The sequence below is a fragment of the Notolepis coatsorum genome, assembly GCF_963971535.1.
Source record: "Notolepis coatsorum genome assembly, chromosome: 4".
Taxonomy (NCBI): Eukaryota; Metazoa; Chordata; class Actinopteri; order Aulopiformes; family Paralepididae; genus Notolepis; species Notolepis coatsorum.
This window is the reverse complement of record NC_140168.1, coordinates 36,837,529-36,857,528: the sequence shown is the minus strand read 5'-3', so window position 1 is coordinate 36,857,528 and position 20,000 is coordinate 36,837,529. Positions and strand designations below refer to the sequence as shown.

The window sequence follows — 20,000 nt, the reverse complement described above, 5'->3', positions numbered from 1 at the left end:
GCCAGATGAGGACCATGTCGTGGGACGGGATGTGGCCAATGAAGGGTTAACCCACCTTATCTCCCTTCAGCCCGCTCGGTCCTCTCGGTCCCTGGAAAAATACAGGAATACAGAAAATACATCGGTTCATGAGGTTGGTTTGGAAATACAGCAGAATGTCATTCAAACGCGAATACATCGGTGCATGAGGTTGATTGCTTCATCTCTCAGTCCCATGTGTGTGTGGTGGTGGTGGGTGGGGGAGTCGTTGCATAATTCACAACAATCATAATTTATCTGTGGTGTGTCACTGTCACTCACAGGATCTCCACTCTTCCCTGCAGTTCCCGAGCCTCCCTAAGAACAACGACAGTAAGTAGCAAAGTAGTGAGTAGTAGCAAATCAAATATCCACATAAGCAATGTTGGTGAAGGTAATATTTCGGTGCAGTATGATACACCATTGTAGGAGTCATTATTAAAGGTGGTATCTGTAAGACTTCCATTACGCATAGACTCAACCACATACACATTTTGTGAAATAAAAGACATAAGGGCCATTTCGACTTAATCATTAATTGATGTGCTTATCTTACGTGGTTATTTGGGTGAGTTCACACGGTCCTCGTTCCAAACAATTGGGAAATATTACAAGTAGCACCTTTAGCGGTTATGTCAACTGATCGTCGTTATGAAAACATTCCTACCGTCTCCCCTTTCTCGCCGGCAGCGCGGAGTCCCTGAGAGAGAGGGAGGAAATAATAAATAAATCAGTCGATAGAAATAGCCACGCGCCGGGGACCCGTTTTGACAGCTATAGTCGCCTCCGTCACTGTCTCTCTTTAATCCGCCATTTCATGCGAGTGAAATGAGTCCGCTGAGACGCCTCGCCAGCGGGGAGCGAGGCCGCGTCCAAGAAGAGGAAGACGCCTCCTCCTGCCAGGGCTTCCTTAAAAACATCGGCTGCTTCCAAGAATCGGGTGGAACTTGGGGATAAAACTTTGAGAGCAGCTCAATCAGAGGACGTTGGACCGAGTCAAATGAGGATGTGCTGTGCTTCTCGTAGTAGTGTTAGCCAAAGTTAAACAATTCAGTGGTTTTCAGAACCGCCTAGCGACTTCCAAACAACTTTCAAGTCTCACGGAGGTGTTTTCCAGCCCGTTTCCACATCAACGGCAGTGTGAATGGCATTTAATTAAAACACACACTGTATATACACCTATGAACATAACATGTGTTAACCCTTTCACTACCACACTACAGCAGGTTAAACGTTCACTACCACACTACAGACTGTAGTGTGGCAGTGAAAGGGTTAACAGTATGTATTGTGGTTGTGCAAGGGTTAACCATTTGTCATGTGGCAGTGAAAGGGTTAACATTCCGCATTGTCACAGTGAAAAGGGTTAACCCATTGGTAGTGTGGTAGTGAAAGGGTTAAAGACAGGATAAATCTTCTAGTCTGGTAGGGTCCTCTCGGAGACATGACTTTGACTACCGTAATTCCTCTAATAGTGACCGGTATTCAATTACAAACCTCCTAATACAAGCCGGGTTACTAATATACTGAGCTGCTGAGCTGCTGAGGTAAAGTTACTTGATTTCACTTTGAAAACGTTGAAATGACCAGTGACCACCTGTAATTGCACTGTTTACTATTTCATACAGTACTTGGTTTCAATAAATGAACCCAGTACATTTTACTGGGTTCAAACTGACACAAAATGTTGATTTATTCATTATGATCCGTTTGAAAATTAGAAATATAGGCCTCTCTCTTATACATGCCTCCTCCTAATAAAAGCCTGGTACCCACTACAGTTTAAGCAAATACAAGCCCGGGTCACTATTAGAGGAATTACGGTATATTTACTTGTCACCAGAGCGCCTTCTTCACATTCTTCTCCTGGAGAGGGACAGCTTCTCTGTACTTAATAATACAATATGTGTCAACTTGAAACCCTTAGCTTCAGCATACACAGAGAGCTGAGTAGGTGACTAAGTTGGTAACTTAAAAACTAGACATGTCTTGAAAGAACATAAGCTGCTGACTTGGAGTTTCTAGTAAATAATAATCAAATCAATGGGCTAAAAGCAATATGGTGGAAAAAACTCATGCATTCATTCATGAGTGAGTGAGTGAGTGAGTGAGTGAGTGAGTGAGTGAGTGAGTGAGTGAGTGAGTGAGTGAGTGAGTGAGTGAGTGAGTGAGTGAGTGAGTGAGTGAGTGAGTGACATTGCTGGCCTATGAGGTGTTTTGCATCTAAAAAGGTTGACTAAGACAAGTCATTAATGATGGATAAGTCACCTAGACTAATCGACTAATATCTTAATGACGGATATGTCTGTTGTAATTAACTACATTAACTGTGAAAGATAGAACCATGATGTATACAAACCTGTGCTTCCATTTTCCTGCATATATTAAAACCATATTTTAAATAGAAGACAGGTTAAAGGGGTGTCAATGAAATTTGAGGCAGATGACACATAGCAAACACAGTTAGAATGATACATACATGCCCCCCTCTCGCTCTCTCCCTCTATCTCTCTCATCTCACTGTGTACACCATCTCACTGTGTCCACACACACACACACACACACACACACACACACACACACACACACATGCCCTCTCTCTCTCTCTCTCTCTCACTCTCTCTCTCTCTCTCTCTCTCTCTCTCTCTCTCTCTCTCTCTCTCTCTCTCTCTCTCTCTCTGTCTCTCTGTCTCTCTCTCTCTCTCTCTCGCTCTCTCTCTCTCTCTCTCTTACTCTTTGAATCCACACATCAAGTTGAACTTCAGAGCTCCCCCAGCAGCGAACTTTAGGAGAACCCCAAACTGACTTTTATGATGAAGGATAGCTTGGTACAATATACCATTATTTCCAGACGTACCAAAGTTTAGAGGTAAGTATAAAATGTTGATGTAAGACACAATTGGTTCATTTTTTGAAGACCGGTCTCCTGACTCATGTTTATTTGTTGTGGATCTTTTAAAGTACAAATGCATCAGATTCTGCTAGTATTCAGTGTCTTGATCCAAGGACTACTATTTGGACAATGTGTTGTTTGGACTTTTCCACAGACAAGGTTTTTGGAATTTAACCACAACAAGTCACATAGGTTAATTGACTAAGACCTTCATGATGGATAAGTAACCTAGGCTAATCAACAGTGTTAATTTTGTTGACTAAATTGATGACGAAAGATGTTCGTCAACGAATGTTTTTTTCATGACGACAACGAGACGTGACGTCACGTTATTGAAGACCATGTCACGCTAACGAGACTAAATAGTTTATTAAATATCGTTGACCACAACTGAGGACACAAAAATGTAATTTACAAGAACCAGGACGAAATTTCTCTTCATGTATGTTGATATTGTTGACTAAAACAAGACGAGACAAAATAATTATAACTTTTCTTAATACCATCGTCCCGAGTTGAGCAGTGTGATGGGGAGCTCCGTTATTAGCATTAGCTGGAGCTATTTGAAAAGCTAGTTTTACCTTAACGTTACCTTGGCTAAAGTTGGGACTATTCATAATCCAGCTGCAGACCTGCAAGCAAAGTACAGCAAGTTGGAAAAGGAGTATTCCAAGGTAAATCACTTGGTCACCAGTAACGTTACATTGTTTGTATTTCCATCTAGCTTGCGTTAGCTAGTGGCTAAGCTAGCTCACGCTAATGTGGCTAACTGATCGACCTCTCTCGCACACAATTAATGACATAATGTGGACAGCCATACCGGTGACAATGTTTAGCTTTTAGTGCCAAATGATAAGAGTTTGAGGCGGAGTCTCAAAAGAGAATGTTGAATATTTATTTTGCATTAAAAATCACAACATAGACGTTACTACTAGCTAACTGAACCGGAGCCTTCTGGATAGGAAGTGCGCAACAACGTGTAACGTCCGTGCGGAACCAATTTACCAACAACCATTCCGTGGGTGAACTCATTGAGCATAGTTGTCAATTAATGATACTAATACTAATCTATACAATCACCTGTTGTTGAATAAATACCATTACTTTCTAGTTATTACTAAAAAAAAACAGTATAGGCCTATATAAAACAGTAGCTGTAAAAAAGAAAAAAAAGTTTTATAATTTATATAATATAACTTTTTTTTGTTTATGTATGCACTGGTATCGGATCAGTATAACCAGACCTAGACCAACTCTAACTTTAACCCCTAAGTTAGGGTTGTGACTTAGAGGTGGTCTAGGTCCGGATTGGGGTTAAGAGTTGGTCTAGCCCTTTACATCCATCTATCTAAATAATAATAATAAATTATAATGAATGCTTAACTACCCCTAAGTTATCCTAACCAGACCTAGACCACCTCTAACTCTAACCACTAACCAGACCTCTTCCATGTGGCACTTTAACACTGACCTCAGAATGTGATTTTATATAATGTTTTTATGCAAGCAGATTGCAATCAGTGTGTACTACTACTAGTACTACTGTGTGTTCTGTTTACTTAGTTTACAGTATCCTGTTATAGAATAAACCGCTGCCAGACACAGCAGAGAGAGATAGGACAGACATGACATAGAGGACAGACACAGCAGACAGAGAGGACAGACACAGCAGAGAGAGGACAGACATGACAGAGAGGACAGACAGCAGAGAGAGGACAGACATGGCAGAGAGAAAGGAAAGACACAGCAAACAGAAGACAGACAAAGTTCAGCGTCGTCTCTAGGGTCAGAAACAACGTCACCACATCCGTAATGCTCTCTTTGATGCATACATTGGACCATGTCTACACCAACATATACTGTAGGAGCAACAATACATTGGACCATGTCTACACCAACATATACTGTAGGAGCAACAATACATTGGACCATGTCTACACCAACATATACTGTAGGAGCAACAATACATTGGACCATGTCTACACCAACATATACTGTAGGAGCAACAATACATTGGACCATGTCTACACCAACATAATATACTTCCTGTGTATCACTTGTGCCGCCGACTCAGATTCCCCTAGGTTAAAAAAAAAAATACGCAATTTAAATCAGAAAATGTTCCATATGTTGACTATTTCTGACTTCTGACAAGTTTTTTTTTCCATTAACTAAAAATAGACAAAAATGTCATCTGTTTTCGTCGACTAAATCTAGACTAAAACAAAAAAGACAAAATTGAGACAAAAACTGACTAAGACTAAAATGCTCAGACATTTAGTTGACTAAAACTGACTAAACTAAAAATAAATGAAGATGACTAAATATGATGAAAACGAAAAAGGAGCACTTGACACATGACTAAGACTAAAACTAAAATGAAAATATCTGCCAAAATTAACACTGCTAATCAACTAATAGCTTAATGATGGATACGTTGCTTGCTGTAGGTTAATCGACTAAGACCTTCATGATGGATAAGTTGCTTGCTGTAGGCTAATCGACTAAGACCTTAATGATGGATAAGTTGCTTGCTGTAGGCTAATCGACTAATAGCTTAATGATGGATAAGTTGCTTGCTGTAGGCTAATCGACTAATAGCTTAATGATGGATAAGTTGCTTGCTGTAGGTTAATCGACTAAGACCTTCATGATGGATAAGTTGCTTGCTGTAGGCTAATCAACTAAGAGCTTAATGATGGATAAGTTGCTTGCTGTAGGCTAATCGACTAAGAACTTAATGATGGATACGTTGCTTGCTGTAGGCCAGGGGTGGCCAACCAGTCAGAGACTAAGAGCCACAAAAAAATTACTGTGGTACCACAAAGAGCCACACTATATACCAGCGTTTCTCAACCTTTTTTTTCAGTCACGGCACCCTTCATGTGTTTATAGGTCTCACCCTCTGGCCTCTGAAGTTGCTAATGTCTTTTTTATTTGGGCCTCACAGGGTTAAAAGTACCCTGTGAGACCCACGGTTGCAAAATTACAAAATCACTTTTAGCCATTTAAAAAAATAATGTTTATTTAAAAAATGTTAAAGGGGAACTATTTTACTATTTCTTTCACTATTTGGGCACTTTTACACAATTCCTGTGAGTCTATGGAACACCTAGGTTTTTTTCAAAAAAAATTCATTGTTTTGTATTTCTAATCAAGTACTAAAAACCGCATTTTTAATACCTCAAGATCTTAAGCCGTTTTGAGGCTGGGCTCCAACCACTGTGTGGCCTGGTGCCAACTGCCACAACAGCTGAGAAATCTCTGACATCACAGATATGCACATTTTCAGATGACTCAGTTCAGTGAGGGTGAATATTGTGAGAGGAGAATTGGAAGAATTCGCAAATATGAGAATTAGAGACATATATCCTATTAATATAAGTCCACATAGCTAAGAAACAATGGTAAACACTGAAAAAAGCCATTTATAAGATAGTTCCCCTTTAAGCACATGTATAGTCAATTGGTCCTGTTGTTCAGCCTCACAATGCTATTTGATAGTAAATGTGTTTATATGTCCCACCCTCTGGCCTCTGAAGTTGCTAATTTCTTTTTAATTTGGGCCTCACAGGGTTAACCTCTTAAGCCCGAGATATACAGTAAAAGTGTATATTTTCAGCATTATGTTTGTTTACCAATTATTTTAACTGTTATTAGTGAAATATAAGATTATAGAAATCTCAGGGCATTGAGTCGGAAACCGGCGCATATTGACAGGAGGAAGTGGCACAGCCAAAAGTGAGTGTAGTCTTTTGAAGGAAGAGACTCAGGGCTTTCAAATTTCGAAAAACTACCCTACCCAGCTCACACCAGCCCCTGTCAATCATCTGACTTCTGGATTTACTTTTTAATTTCTCTTATTTTTTGGGATTATCTCCCACAAACCTGAACGTTATTGCCATAAAACAGAACGCAGTTAGTTTCTCTACCTTTCTGTGAACGTCTTGCAAAAAACGGTGTTGCAATATGATGAAAAATGGTGGAGAAATTTACATTATAAAAAAGATGGCAGAATTCAGTACTGTATCTACAAAACCTTCTGTTTAATCATCTTCCCTTTATTCATTTGCTTAGATTTTTCAGGTCTGGTCAATTTTAGCATGGTGTTATTTACAGTCAAAGATAATTTTTTTTTAAATAGAATTGATATTCTCCTTTGGTTCATTACAATTTACTCAAGCCTAGTAACAGACACACTATTTCTGACACTGATCCATATATGTCCCTAGATTCAAGAGATACCAAGAACATGCAAATGGACCATTTAAAAAAAAATTGTAAATGTTTATTCTACGTCCTTATGGAATGAGTGACATACAAAAAAAAAAGTAAAAAAAAAAAAAAGTTAAAAAAAAATTAAAAAAAAAATGTTTATTTTATTTTTTTTTATGGATGGAAGAGCCGCACATTGACGGGCAAAGAGCCGCATGCGGCTCGCGAGCCGCGGATTGGCCACCCCTGCTGTAGGCTAATCGACTAAGGCCTTCATGATGGATACGTTGCTTGTTGTAGGCTAATTGACTAAGACCTGAATGATGGATAAGTCACCTATGGTATGGACTAAGAGGGAACCTATACCGACTAGATAAAAGATACTCACTGGTGGGCCTGGTTTGCCGACACCGGGCCGTCCCGGAAGTCCATCTTTTCCTGGTTCCCCGGCTAAACCCTCTGGACCTAACCCGCCAGAGGCACCCTGGGAAAACGAGTTCGACCGGGTTAAAAAAGATGAAGTCAGATCAAAACCCAATTGAAGTGAATTAGTGTGCGAGCGATCAGTGTGACTGTAATGTAATGCAGACATACCTTCTGTCCCTTAGGGCCGATGACACAGATGGACCCTGCTCGACCCTGGATGGATAGAGACAGACAGAGGCAGACAGAGACGGACAGAGACAGACAGAGACAAGTGTCACAACATCAGAAGGGATATCAGGGTCATCATCGTCATCATCATCATGAACCCTGAGGGCGGAATCCATAGAGAATGGATTGCGCGAAGCAAATTGCATTCACGGAGCCTGCTCTGCGTCTGCGAGGTATCCACAAAGCACATTGCTCGATGAGATACCATGCGCAGACACGCCCAATGTGTGTAGCTTGCGAGCGGTCTGCACTCTGCCCCGCTGGCAGCGCTCTTGGCAGAAATGTGTGTCGAAATGTAGCGCGCTGTCAAGTTTAGCGCGCTGTCAAAAAAATAAAAAATAAAAATTAAATCAAGAAATCACTCCATCCATTAACTCAACTGGACTGTCATACCATTAATTTGCACTAGCACTATTGCACTTGGGACATTGATATTATATTATTGATGTTATTATTTATACATGCTATATTCAGTATGTTTGTATATGGTGATGCTCTAAACTCAATTTCGTTGGACCAACAATGACAATAAAGATTATATTCTTTTACACTCCTCCTCTATACATTACGAAGTAAACAAAATACAATACAAAATGAACGGAATACTAAAGAAAATAGATCTCATGAGTTATGAACAGTATCTAACTTGTTCGAGAAATATAAAGTGTGTCAATAGCCTTCGCAACGCTGATTTAGAAATAAGGCTAATAGCACTGACATTTCAAATGCTTGCTTCTGAGATGGTGATCAATACAGTAAACATTGATTTCTGATATAGGTGCTGGTCAGCAGTAATGCAATGTCATGATTATTATTATTCTGAAGTTATTATTATTATTATTATTATTATTATTATTATTATTATTATTATTATTATTATTATTATTATTATTATTATTATTATTATTATTAAATTAAAAATGTATTAAAAATGTATTAATAAGAACTTGTCTCCTTCACTATAATCTAAATTAAATCAGATATAGGCCAGGGCTTTACAACTTAATAAAGAATATATATTAAATGGGATAGGAACTAAATCAAATGTACCATATACAATGAAATAATATTATAATCATATTGGGCTACACAACCCTGACTGTATTTAAATAATGAGCTTGGCAAATACAAAATTATATATTAACCAATATTAAATGTACACAAAATGGCGGACACTCTTATTAACTGGAGGGGACAGGGGTACAGAGTTGAATTATTACATTTAATGTGTAACATTAAACTGGGGCTAATACAATTTACATGCAACCAGTCGGGTAGTGGCTGGATAGAGGGGGCCTCGTACGGAAGGTTCCTATAGTCCAAAACGCTGGTCTTCGGTGTTGGAGTATGTCACTGCACTTCTCCTGGCTTTGGCGATATTACGATACCGCTTTTAACTGGTAATTCACTTCACCAACGTTACCATACAGAGTTGTAGCAAAAAACAACTCTCTCCTCTCTCTCTCACTTTTTCTTCCCCAACTAACGGTATCTTTCTCTCCGTTCCAATACGTAACGTGGGTGAGACTGGCTCGCAAACTATAACGGTAACTCTTCTCCGTCCACTATAGCGATATATCTCTGCATGTGGCTTTATATTTGTCGCTCAAATTAGATTATGTTTATACAAGCATTAAGCCAAAGCCCACAACGTTATATACCGATATTTAAATAAGTACGATGCTCAATATCTTGATTTGATATTGTCGTTCGAGATATTCTATATTCTTTCATGGTCTGCTACAACTACTGCTGCCATGATCACCTGTTTAGAGGCTCATTTACATAGAAAGGGGAGATTTTCCACCCATATTACCTCATTTAAATATACGCCAATTGCACGGACGCAAAGCCATATGTTACGCATGAGCAACCTAATTTCATTCATTTGAGAGCGAGATGTGCCGGCTTCGCGTCGGAAAACGCGAGCAAAGCCTCTGTGGATTCCGGCCTGAGAGTCTGGTTGAATAGTCAGCAGATGAATTATCACACTAAACACATGCTGCCGTCTTGATCAGGACTTCCCTGGTAGAAGAGATTATGTATCTCAATGATGGATGGATGGATGGATGGATGGATGGATGGATGGATGGATGGATGGATGGATGGATGGATGGATGGATGGATGGATGGATGGATGGATGGATGGATGGATGGATGGATGGATGGATGGATGGATGGATGGATGGATGGATAAGGAGCTGATTTGTGGCTAACTAGCCAGAACTAAAATGAGGAAGAACATGGATTGTAAGATAAGATAATATAAGATGAGATACGATACGATATGATAAGATAAGATGGGGTACTTTTGGGCATCATAGCAGCATGGGGGAGTGGGGAGGGCATGTACAGGTATGGGCAGGGTGATAGTAGAAAGACACAAATATAGGCCATACAATTGTATCTGAATATAAAAATATGAGACAAAATATACAGTGCAAACAATATAATTAACTCATATGAGAAAAATAAACAATGGTGCAGATGAGGGTATGTATACTCTATTGGTTATATTATACATTACAATAAATATAGGCAATACACAGTTTTAATCTGAATATATACTATGAGTAAGAGTGAAAGTAAACAGTATACACAAGGTACAGTATACACAAGGTACCCTAACTGGCATGCTGTCAGAGAGAAGACACTACCGATCGACATCACCATTAGGAGGTAGGATGGGCTGGAGACGTATCCCTTTAAGAGAACAACTCCACCACCGAATCGCCCTGTGTCTCTGAATATAATATCACTTATAATCTGAGCACGTGCGATACTTAAACGTGGTAGGGAGGAGAAATCTCTGAGCGCAGTCACACACGCACGCACGCACGCACACACACACACACACACACACACACACACACACACACACACACACACACACACACACACACACACACACACACGCACGCACGCATGCACACACGCACACACACACACACACGCGTGCGCACGCACACTCAAGTCCCCCTGTAAAACTTTACATGCATCTCTATGGGAACACTAGGCTGAGCAGTGGAGATTAAAAGGTTTAAGTCAGCTTGAATGGGCCCCTGCCTATGGGGGAGACAGCACAGTCAATGAGGCAGCATTGATTGTGAGGGCTTTGTTGCCGTAGCCTAATCTAACAGGCATTAGGTAGACTTAAGACGGGGGGGGGAGAGAGACTGGGGGGAGGAGATGCCAATGGGAGTCTGGGCTCAAGAAGTAATGCCTTATAAGTCTACTGAGCACCCTCTCTTAGCCTGATGTAAAACGGATATGTAAGTGTCGCGCGGTATGTGTGTGTGTGTGTGTGTGTGTGTGTGTGTTTGTGCCACCAACGCTATATAGCGTTTGTTTGTCGGATTTTTTTTTATTAGTGATTTGAATTCATATTTCATCAATCAAGCATCACGCTAGTGCTGCAGACTCTCTCTGAGCTCCATTGGGAAAATACCGCCCACTATCGTCTCTCCCTGTGTAACTGCACCCCATTGGATTAGACTGATGGGGGGGCGGGTCCAGCCTCCTCATTTTGCTTTTCCGTCAAGCCATCTGAAGAGACCGAAGTGATCGCCGAGCCGCAAAACAACGTGGAATACATATTTACAGTACCCAACGCTGAATCAATAAACGGGATCGATATTTGGAATGGCGATCAGGAATTGGAATAATCTTTTTGGAGAACATCTGATCTGAGGTAAGCAATTTATTTTACCAGTCTTGGGGTAATCGGATCTGTTGTGACCTATATATCAGCGTGTCCCATATGTGTGTGTGTGTGTGTGTGTGTGTGTGCGCGCTGATCAGGAAATGAGAAAATATATTTTTCAGATCGCTTCTCTAGCGTGCATAAGTACACATATACTATCGATAATCTAGCCTTTATTTAAAAACGATTCATAAATAGGCCGAAAAATTACAACGTTTTTTGTGTATTCCAGAATATTCCAGTTGTAACTGAGGGGTACAATTCCCTGACTGTATTGATAAGTATGGTATCATTAAACCACTACCGCTTTATGTACTTTAATTACTGGCCATACAGTACACGATATCTAAGTATGATGAACACTTTCCCACATATGAAATCAGGTCCACACAAAGGTAATAGTCAAATATTTAATATATAGCAAAAGGTACATATAATAATTACTTATTACATTTATGATTTGAATTGAATGCTCTTGTAAGGCAAATGAGTACTCGTATGCAAATCAACACGGAATGTCCAATCTCTGGTTACACAGGAAGCAAGTATACAACCTGGCTCTTAGGGGATTATATCTATGGTCACTTAATGATTATAGCTGGATAATATACTGCAGGGGTCCCGCCGGTTGTAAGCCAGTAGGGGGAGTAGGAGAGCCGTCGGCTGTATCCCGTCTGGTCAACGATTTCCAGGGAGAATTCAGGTACAGAAAACAGTGCCCGTGGAACCTTGATCCACAGATGAATACACTTGGGCTCTCTTGTAGACGATAGCTGTAGCTGTCGCTGTCGGTGTCGGTCCACAACGGAGAAGAAGCGAGGCGACCTCAGTCTGGTCTGAGCGCCGTCTCATCTTGGCTCCTCTCGGGGTAAATCCAACACTCACCGGTGTTGGCGATTATCCGCTCCACAAATCAAAGCACCAAAGCAAATAGATATTCCATGCCGTATAGGGCTCAGCAGTCGTCGGGGTAGGTAATCCAATGTGCAGGTCCACTCGTCCTCGCCCAGAACTCCTCGGATGAAAGCACCACGTGTGGTCTGCCCAGCCTGGTTAAGACTCTAGATAACGCGAGGAAACGATGGGGGTGCTGCTCACTTTAGAACTCTAACCGAACGATGCACCATACATAATAGACTATTATTACTTAATAGAAATACGGTGCCAAACTCTGGCAATTCAGCTATTAATTCGCACGAGGTCTCACTGCTATTCTAAGGCCAAACAGGCCGTACTACACCGCACGCGGTATCGTGGGGTGAGGCTTCACGTCTTGTTACTTAGTTGGGTAGAAGGGTAAAGGACTAAGAGGAATTCTACATTTCTTGCGCCATATTTATATGCACAGTGGACAAGTAGTGCCGCTCTGCTTTCGGTAGCCGTATTCCTGCGCGGAGCTGAGGCTAGTAGAGGCATGTCTCATCGGTACCTTTGAACTTGAACGCCAGGGGCTTGTCCCTGGCGCCTGGTCCTTTTGTCCAATAAGAGAATGAACTATTATGGGCTGTAGTAGAATAAAGGGATATTCAGTGTATATGTACAAGGAATATACAAGGGATATCAAACGATATACAAATACTATTAAATATATATCCATAAATAAATATATATATTCGGTTTAATCTGATCCTTCACAACAGCCGCCCCCTAATTAGTCCCACCTAATTAGCTGAGCAGAGACAGATTAACCGCACTGTCCACTACTCAATGTCCGCTGTAAGGGTCAGTCAACTCACAAAGTCATAGGGTCATGGTCGTCATCAATAGTATCAGGGAGCCTTGGCAGTTCTATTAGCCTCGCCACGGGTCGGGTGTAAGTCCGTCCTTGGACGAGCACTTCAGCTGCTCGGACCTTTCCATCGGCACCGGTGATCACTTTGCTTACGCGGCCAGCCGGCCACATAGCTCTGGGTAGTGACTGGTCGATGATCATGACGACTGTTCCTTCTGTCAAATTGTCTCTCTCTTTTACCCACTTCTGGCGGGTCTGTAGAGACGGTAGGTAGTGGAGTAGGAAGCTGTTCCAAAACTTATCAGCCAGTACTTGACTGTACCTCCACATTCTTCGGCCATTCGCTTCTTCAGGCCTGTACATTGTCTGTGGTAGCGCGGGGTCCAGCCGCCCCATCAAGAGGGTGTTGGGGGTGACTGGGTCGACATCTGCTACATCACTTGAGACGTAACCGAGGGGCTTTGAGTTCAATACTCCCTCGATCTCCGTGAGGACTGTCATTAGGACTTCTTCCGCCACAGTCTGGGCCCCAAGCACGGCGTACAGGGCTGTCTTTATGGAACGTACTTCTCGTTCCCAGGTTCCACCGAAGTGAGGTGCGTTCGGGGGATTAAACTGGAAGTCAATCTGGGATGGAGCGAGGTGGGTCTTAAGTTCTGGGCCCATAGCTTGGAAGCTCTCTCTCCGCTCTCTTTCTCCGCCTTTGAAGTTTGTCCCGTGATCGGACAACAATGTAGACGGTTTTCCTTTCCGTGATGTGAATCTTCGGAAGGCCATAAGGAATGAGTCTGTGCTCATGGTTGGAAGGAGTTCGATATGTATCGCTCTGGTGGTCATGCATTTGAATACAATACCCCACCGCTTCTCGGTTCCTCTTCCTCTCTTTATATACAGCGGGCCAAAACAGTCCATACCGGTGGAGTGGAAGGGCTTGTCGCCGAGTCGGAGGCGACAGGGAGGTAGGTCAGCCATCCGGGGTATACTGGGCTGCGCGCGCCACTTACGGCAGTCTAGACAGGTTCGCTGGAAGCGCCGCACTGCTTCTCTCCCTTGCAGTATCCAATAACGACGTCTGATTTCCGCGAAGACTCTCTCTGCCCCTGCGTGGTGCACATCCTCGTCGTATTTCTTTATGATCAGCTCTGTGACCTTGTGTCGGCTGTTCAAGACTATCGGGTACTTAACGTCATCCGGTAGGTCTGGGGCTCTCCGCAGACGACCACCCACTCTGATGAGATTATGGGCGTCGCTCTCGGGGGCCAGGTGAAGCAGTCTGCTGTCTGATGGGACGGGCTTTGCTCCCTGTAGACAGGCTAGCTCATCGGGGAACGAGTCTCTCTGGGCTCGTTGTAGTAGAAGGAGTTCTGCTTCTTCGTAGTCAGCTGCTGAAATGTCAGTTGTGGGCTGAACCTCTGGGTGGTGCCACAGAAATTTCTTTAGCTGCGCACCCTCTAGGGTGAGGCAATCGTCTAGAACCGGGTCTGTGGGGACGAGTGTGTGTGTCAACCCACAGAACATAGGTTTCTTGTTCTCTGCCTCCTCTTTGCTCGCCTCCCGTGGGGTGGGTGTAGGCCACTCTTCTTCGGGGAGCTTGAGGAACTCTGGCCCGTCACTGTAGAGGTTGGGACGGGTGAGGTCATCCAGGGACATTCCCCGGGTGGTGACGTCAGCTGGGTTGTGTTTGGTGTCCACATACCGCCAGCTGGTTACTTCTGTTAACTCTTGAATCTCGGTGACTCTGACTCCCACGAAGACCTTGTATCTGCACGAATCGGACCGGATCCATGTGAGTACGGTCGTGGAGTCTGACCACAAGATTGTTCTTTGCACCGGAATGGTGAGTTCACGTTGGATTAACGTGGCGAGCTGCGCTCCTGCTAGGGCTGCGCAGAGCTCTAGGCGCGGGATAGATTGTTGCTTGCGTGGGGCTATTCTTGAGCGAGCCAGGATGAAAGCAGTATGTATTTCTCCTCCCTCCTCTTGGGCACGCAAGTAAGCCACCGAACCGTAGGCTACTTCGGAGGCGTCGCTGAATACGTGCAGGTCGATCTTGCATGTCTCTGGCCTCACTGAGGGTGGGAAGTAGCTGCGGCGTATATTAACACCGGGGAGTGAGCGGAGTTCCGTCTCCCACTCTCTCCATGTGGATGCAAGGTGTTCGGGTATGGGATCGTCCCAGCCCTGGTCTTTGTCCCATAGCGCTCTTACAATCATCTTTGCCCTGGTGGTGTAAGGTAGAATACATCCCAACGGGTCATATTGTCTGGCGAGTGTTCTGTATACACTCCGTCTGGTGGTCGGTATTGCCGTCGACCTTCCCTGCTCCTTGATCAGGGGTTTGTGTCTATAATGGAGCGAGTCTGTTTTGAAGCGCCAGACTAGTCCTAGTGTCATTTCTTGGGCTTCTCCTGGGATGGTCGCCATCCAAGTATCGCTGCTCGCGGCCTTGTCCTCGGGGGAGAGGCGGCGCAGTACTTGCGGGTCGCTGCTGGCCCACTGCCTGAGATCAAAGCCGCCTTTGATCAGGGAGGCGCGGAGCTTGAGTAGGAGAGCCTCGGCTTCTTCTGGCGTCGAGACGCTTTGTAAACAGTTGTCCACGTAGAAACTATTTGTCACACTTTGTTGGACCTCTTCATCTGCTGCTGGGTCCTCTGCGACGTGCTTTTGCAGTGCAAACGTAGCACAGCATGGGCTGCATGTGGTTCCGAAAGGGAGGACTTCCCATTGATAGATGGTTGGGTGCTCATCTCCGATCCTCTCTCTCCATAGGAACCGCAGCAGGGGCTTGTCCTCCTCCACTAGCCTCACCTGCAGGAACATCCCTTTGATGTCGCCGCTGATAGCCACCTTGTCCTGGCGGAAGCGTACGCCTAGTAGGGAGGGGCCGAGTGTTGGGCCGGCCAAGAGTTCTTTATTCAGATTTTGTGATCCGATCTGGTAGCTGCAGTTAAACACAATGCGATCCTTGCCGTTGTGGTGGACCTTGTGGTGCGGCACGTACCATGATTCGGTCGTCTGATCGGCCTCTTTAATGTCAATTTTCTTTATGTGTCCCGCTGTGATTAATTTGTTAATCTCAGCGCGGTACACAGCTTCTTGAGCGGGGTCTTTGGCTAGGCGCCGCTCTGTGTTCAATAGATACCGTTCCGTCGCCTCTTTTGTAGCACGAAAGGTGGGCATTCCCTCTCGCCTCAGGAGTGGAGTTGCGTATCTCATCACTCCGCTGACGTTGACTCTCTTTGTCCCGTGCTCGAGGAGGGCTATAACGTAGATATCTTCCTTAGAACGAATGTCTTTCTTTTCGTTCTTAAAGGGCATTGTCTCTAGTGTCCATAGCCTCTCTACATGCTGCAGGAGTGTGGTGTCTCCTTCTGTCGCTCTGGAGTGGAGGCAGCCAGTGGCTGCTGTTCGGTTAAGAGACTTGGCGAGGGGGCCTTGTAACGTCCATCCTAGGCGGGTCTCGACTGCTGCAGGACAACCTCTGGGTCCTGTATGGACCCGGTCTATCGGGACTATGAGGTCTGCATGGTCGGAGCCTATCAGCAGGGTCGGGGTGGCGCCGTCTATGAGCGGGATAGGAAGTTGACGCAGGTGCACATATTTCTCCATCAGCTTGGCGATGGGGTAGGTGTACTGCGATAGTCCTATTTCTTGGCTGGTGAAAGCATTAGTAATCCTGTACCGTCTCTCTGGCTGCCCGCTTGCTGCGATAGTGAAGGAGACATTCTCGCCCTTTATCGTCTTTAGATCTCGTCTTATTGTCCGAATAGTCATCTGGTTCTCGCTCCCCCGTAGCCCCAGCTGGGCCGCAGCAGACGCGAGGAGAAGGGTCTTCTCTGACCCGTCATCAAGGACGGCGTAAGTGTCCATGATCTTGTCTTGGTAACTCAGGGTTACACGGACCACCTTTAAGAGCACCTGGGCGCCGCTGCTGCTAGCGGGGTCAATGTACATAACACTTGCCTTTGTGCTGTTGGATGGTGCAGGCTTTCTTTTGTTACTGTCGTGTAGGACATCCAGATGGGCTCCGTCACACCGACTACACTTCTTCTTTAGGCGGCACTCGGCTGCCATGTGACTGCGCGCACATCGGTAACAGCGCCTGTTGGACTTTATCCAGTGACTTACTTCTTCAGCGGTCATCTTCTTGAACTGGTCACATTGTGACAACCAGTGTTCCTTCTCGCAGTACGGGCACACCATCTTCCACTTCTCTTTCGTCGAGGGGGTACTGTGGTTCTTGCTGCTCGGTACTGATTCTGATTGGTGCATGACAGTCACCGATCTTCGGCCATCGTTTACTCTCCTAGGTCCCTCTCTGGAGCTTGGCGTGCTCCGCACGAACGTATCCAGCCGTAGGCTGCTGACTTCTCTTGCCAGGAAGTCGGCTAAATCTAGGAGGGATGGCTCGGGACCGTTAGGATCACGGTGGTCTCTTTGCCGCCTGAAGCGCTCCTGTCGGGCGGGCGGCAGCTTCTCTAAAATCCTCTCGACATTCGAGTTTGCGTATAGTTCGTGCATACCCTTTTCTCGTTGCGCCCCCAGCATCCCTACCAGGGATTGTACTTTTATAGACAGGTCGTCTAGTGAGCGATTGTCTGTTGCTGGGGGTAGGCGATCAATATGCCTTATCTCCTGTATTACGTAATCCCATATACGTCCATATCTCTGGTCCAGCGCTGCTAGAGCCGCGGTGTATGGGGTCGTAGAGGTGGCATAGGCCAGCGCTATGTTGTGCGCTCGGGGCACTTTCAGGTGCTTCAATAATATTGCATACCTGTGGCGTTCATCAGCGACATCCACCATCATTGTCTCTAAGCACATCCGGAGCTCCGTGTACTGTGCTCGATTCTCATGGGTGAAGTCTGGAAATGTCGGTGTGCCAATGTATGACGCCATGGATGGCTGGCACATCGGTGAGCGTTGGAAGAGAGGCCTCCTGGGCGAGTCTCTTCTTACGCCTCTCGGTGGGCTGGTACTGGCAGGGTACCATGGCCCGCTGGTCCAGGTGCTATTCCTCGGGACTGGTCGTGCGTCATGCTCACCCGTGAGTCGAGTCGGGGGTCTGTAGCGCAGAGCCGCGGGGGTATAGCCTGGGCTGTACTGGACCTCCTGGTCCTGTGGAGTAATGTGCTGCTGTCGGGCTTGACTCTCCTCTTCTCCCTCTTCTTCTTCTGCCAGGTCATCTAGATCCTGTAGTCGTTTATTTAGCCTCTCCGCCGTGTCCGCCGTTCCTTCCTTGTAGCTGGGTCTCACTTGGACCGGTCGGGGAAGGAGTTCGGAGGGGGGTGTAGACTCTCTCTGGTGGTCGAGTTCAAGGTCGCCTAATCGGTTAGGGGAGGGTGCCCTTGACGTGTGTCTTGACGAGGCTCTGGAACCCCTTGTGGAGGGAGGGGGTGTTGCCCTGGTGATCAGCTGCTCCATTAGCTGCGCTTGTAGTCTGTCGCGCTCACCCTGTAGTCTGTCGCGCTCGGCTTCGCGCTGGATGAGAGCGATGTCGCGCTCTGCTTCTCTTTGGGCACCGTCAGCGGCACGCTGGGTGTCGGACCGGTCTCTTGCCATATTCTCTTCCGTCTGAAGGCGTCTCATCTCCAGGCGTATGTGCTCTTCTTCGCTCCGTTGCTGTGTTTGGAGTCGATCGCGTTCACCCTGAAGTCGATCGCGTTCACCTTGGAGTCGATCGCGTTCGGTAGAGGCTGTCAGGCTGACGAGGAACGCCTGTGACAGCATCCTCTCCGCCTCGCTGGGGGAAGACGCTTGTAGCGGTGAGCCGCTCCTGGCTGTACTCGTTGGGGAGTCCTGGAGCTCTATCTCCTCGGCGCTCTCCTCATCTTGTTCCGTGCAGAGTTCCACCTCTGGAGGGTTGTCTTCCTCCCGGAGCTCTGGGGGGACTACTTCTTCGGTATTGGCGGGGGGTAAAGTCGTGTCAGTTCCCTCCTGGTCCCCACCGTGAGCTTGGTCAGTTACATTAGAACCCACTAGGGCCTCTGTGGTCGGGGTATCCTGGTTGATAGGGTTGTTGGACATAATTTTACTTTCTACTTTTACTGCGTTTACTGTTTGTAGAAGGCTAGGTAGTTTACTGACAGCGTAATCCTCTAAGTACTGAGGTGGCTGTCGTCTACGTTGCGGGTGTTCTACTTTAGGAGGACCGTTTCGTGGAGTGTTCATCATAGGCCATTTCAATATTAATACCACTATATTAATATTACACTGATTACCCTCCGGCTTGAAGGACCAATTGTAACTGAGGGGTACAATTCCCTGACTGTATTGATAAGTATGGTATCATTAAACCACTACCGCTTTATGTACTTTAATTACTGGCCATACAGTACACGATATCTAAGTATGATGAACACTTTCCCACATATGAAATCAGGTCCACACAAAGGTAATAGTCAAATATTTAATATATAGCAAAAGGTACATATAATAATTACTTATTACATTTATGATTTGAATTGAATGCTCTTGTAAGGCAAATGAGTACTCGTATGCAAATCAACACGGAATGTCCAATCTCTGGTTACACAGGAAGCAAGTATACAACCTGGCTCTTAGGGGATTATATCTATGGTCACTTAATGATTATAGCTGGATAATATACTGCAGGGGTCCCGCCGGTTGTAAGCCAGTAGGGGGAGTAGGAGAGCCGTCGGCTGTATCCCGTCTGGTCAACGATTTCCAGGGAGAATTCAGGTACAGAAAACAGTGCCCGTGGAACCTTGATCCACAGATGAATACACTTGGGCTCTCTTGTAGACGATAGCTGTAGCTGTCGC

The 20,000-nt window shown here is 45.1% G+C and overlaps 1 protein-coding gene across 1 annotated transcript in view; it reads right to left on the bottom strand.

Annotated features, from left to right (window-relative positions):
• The window catches only part of col16a1 (collagen, type XVI, alpha 1), a gene marked incomplete at its 5' end in the record, with an annotated part of 142,539 nt that overhangs the window by 69,028 nt on the left and 53,511 nt on the right, over positions 1-20,000 (bottom strand). The window contains 5 exon segments of the mRNA XM_084311911.1: positions 56-91; positions 301-336; positions 686-718; positions 7,515-7,610; positions 7,721-7,765. Coding sequence (XP_084168037.1) covers positions 56-91; positions 301-336; positions 686-718; positions 7,515-7,610; positions 7,721-7,765 — 246 coding nt within the window.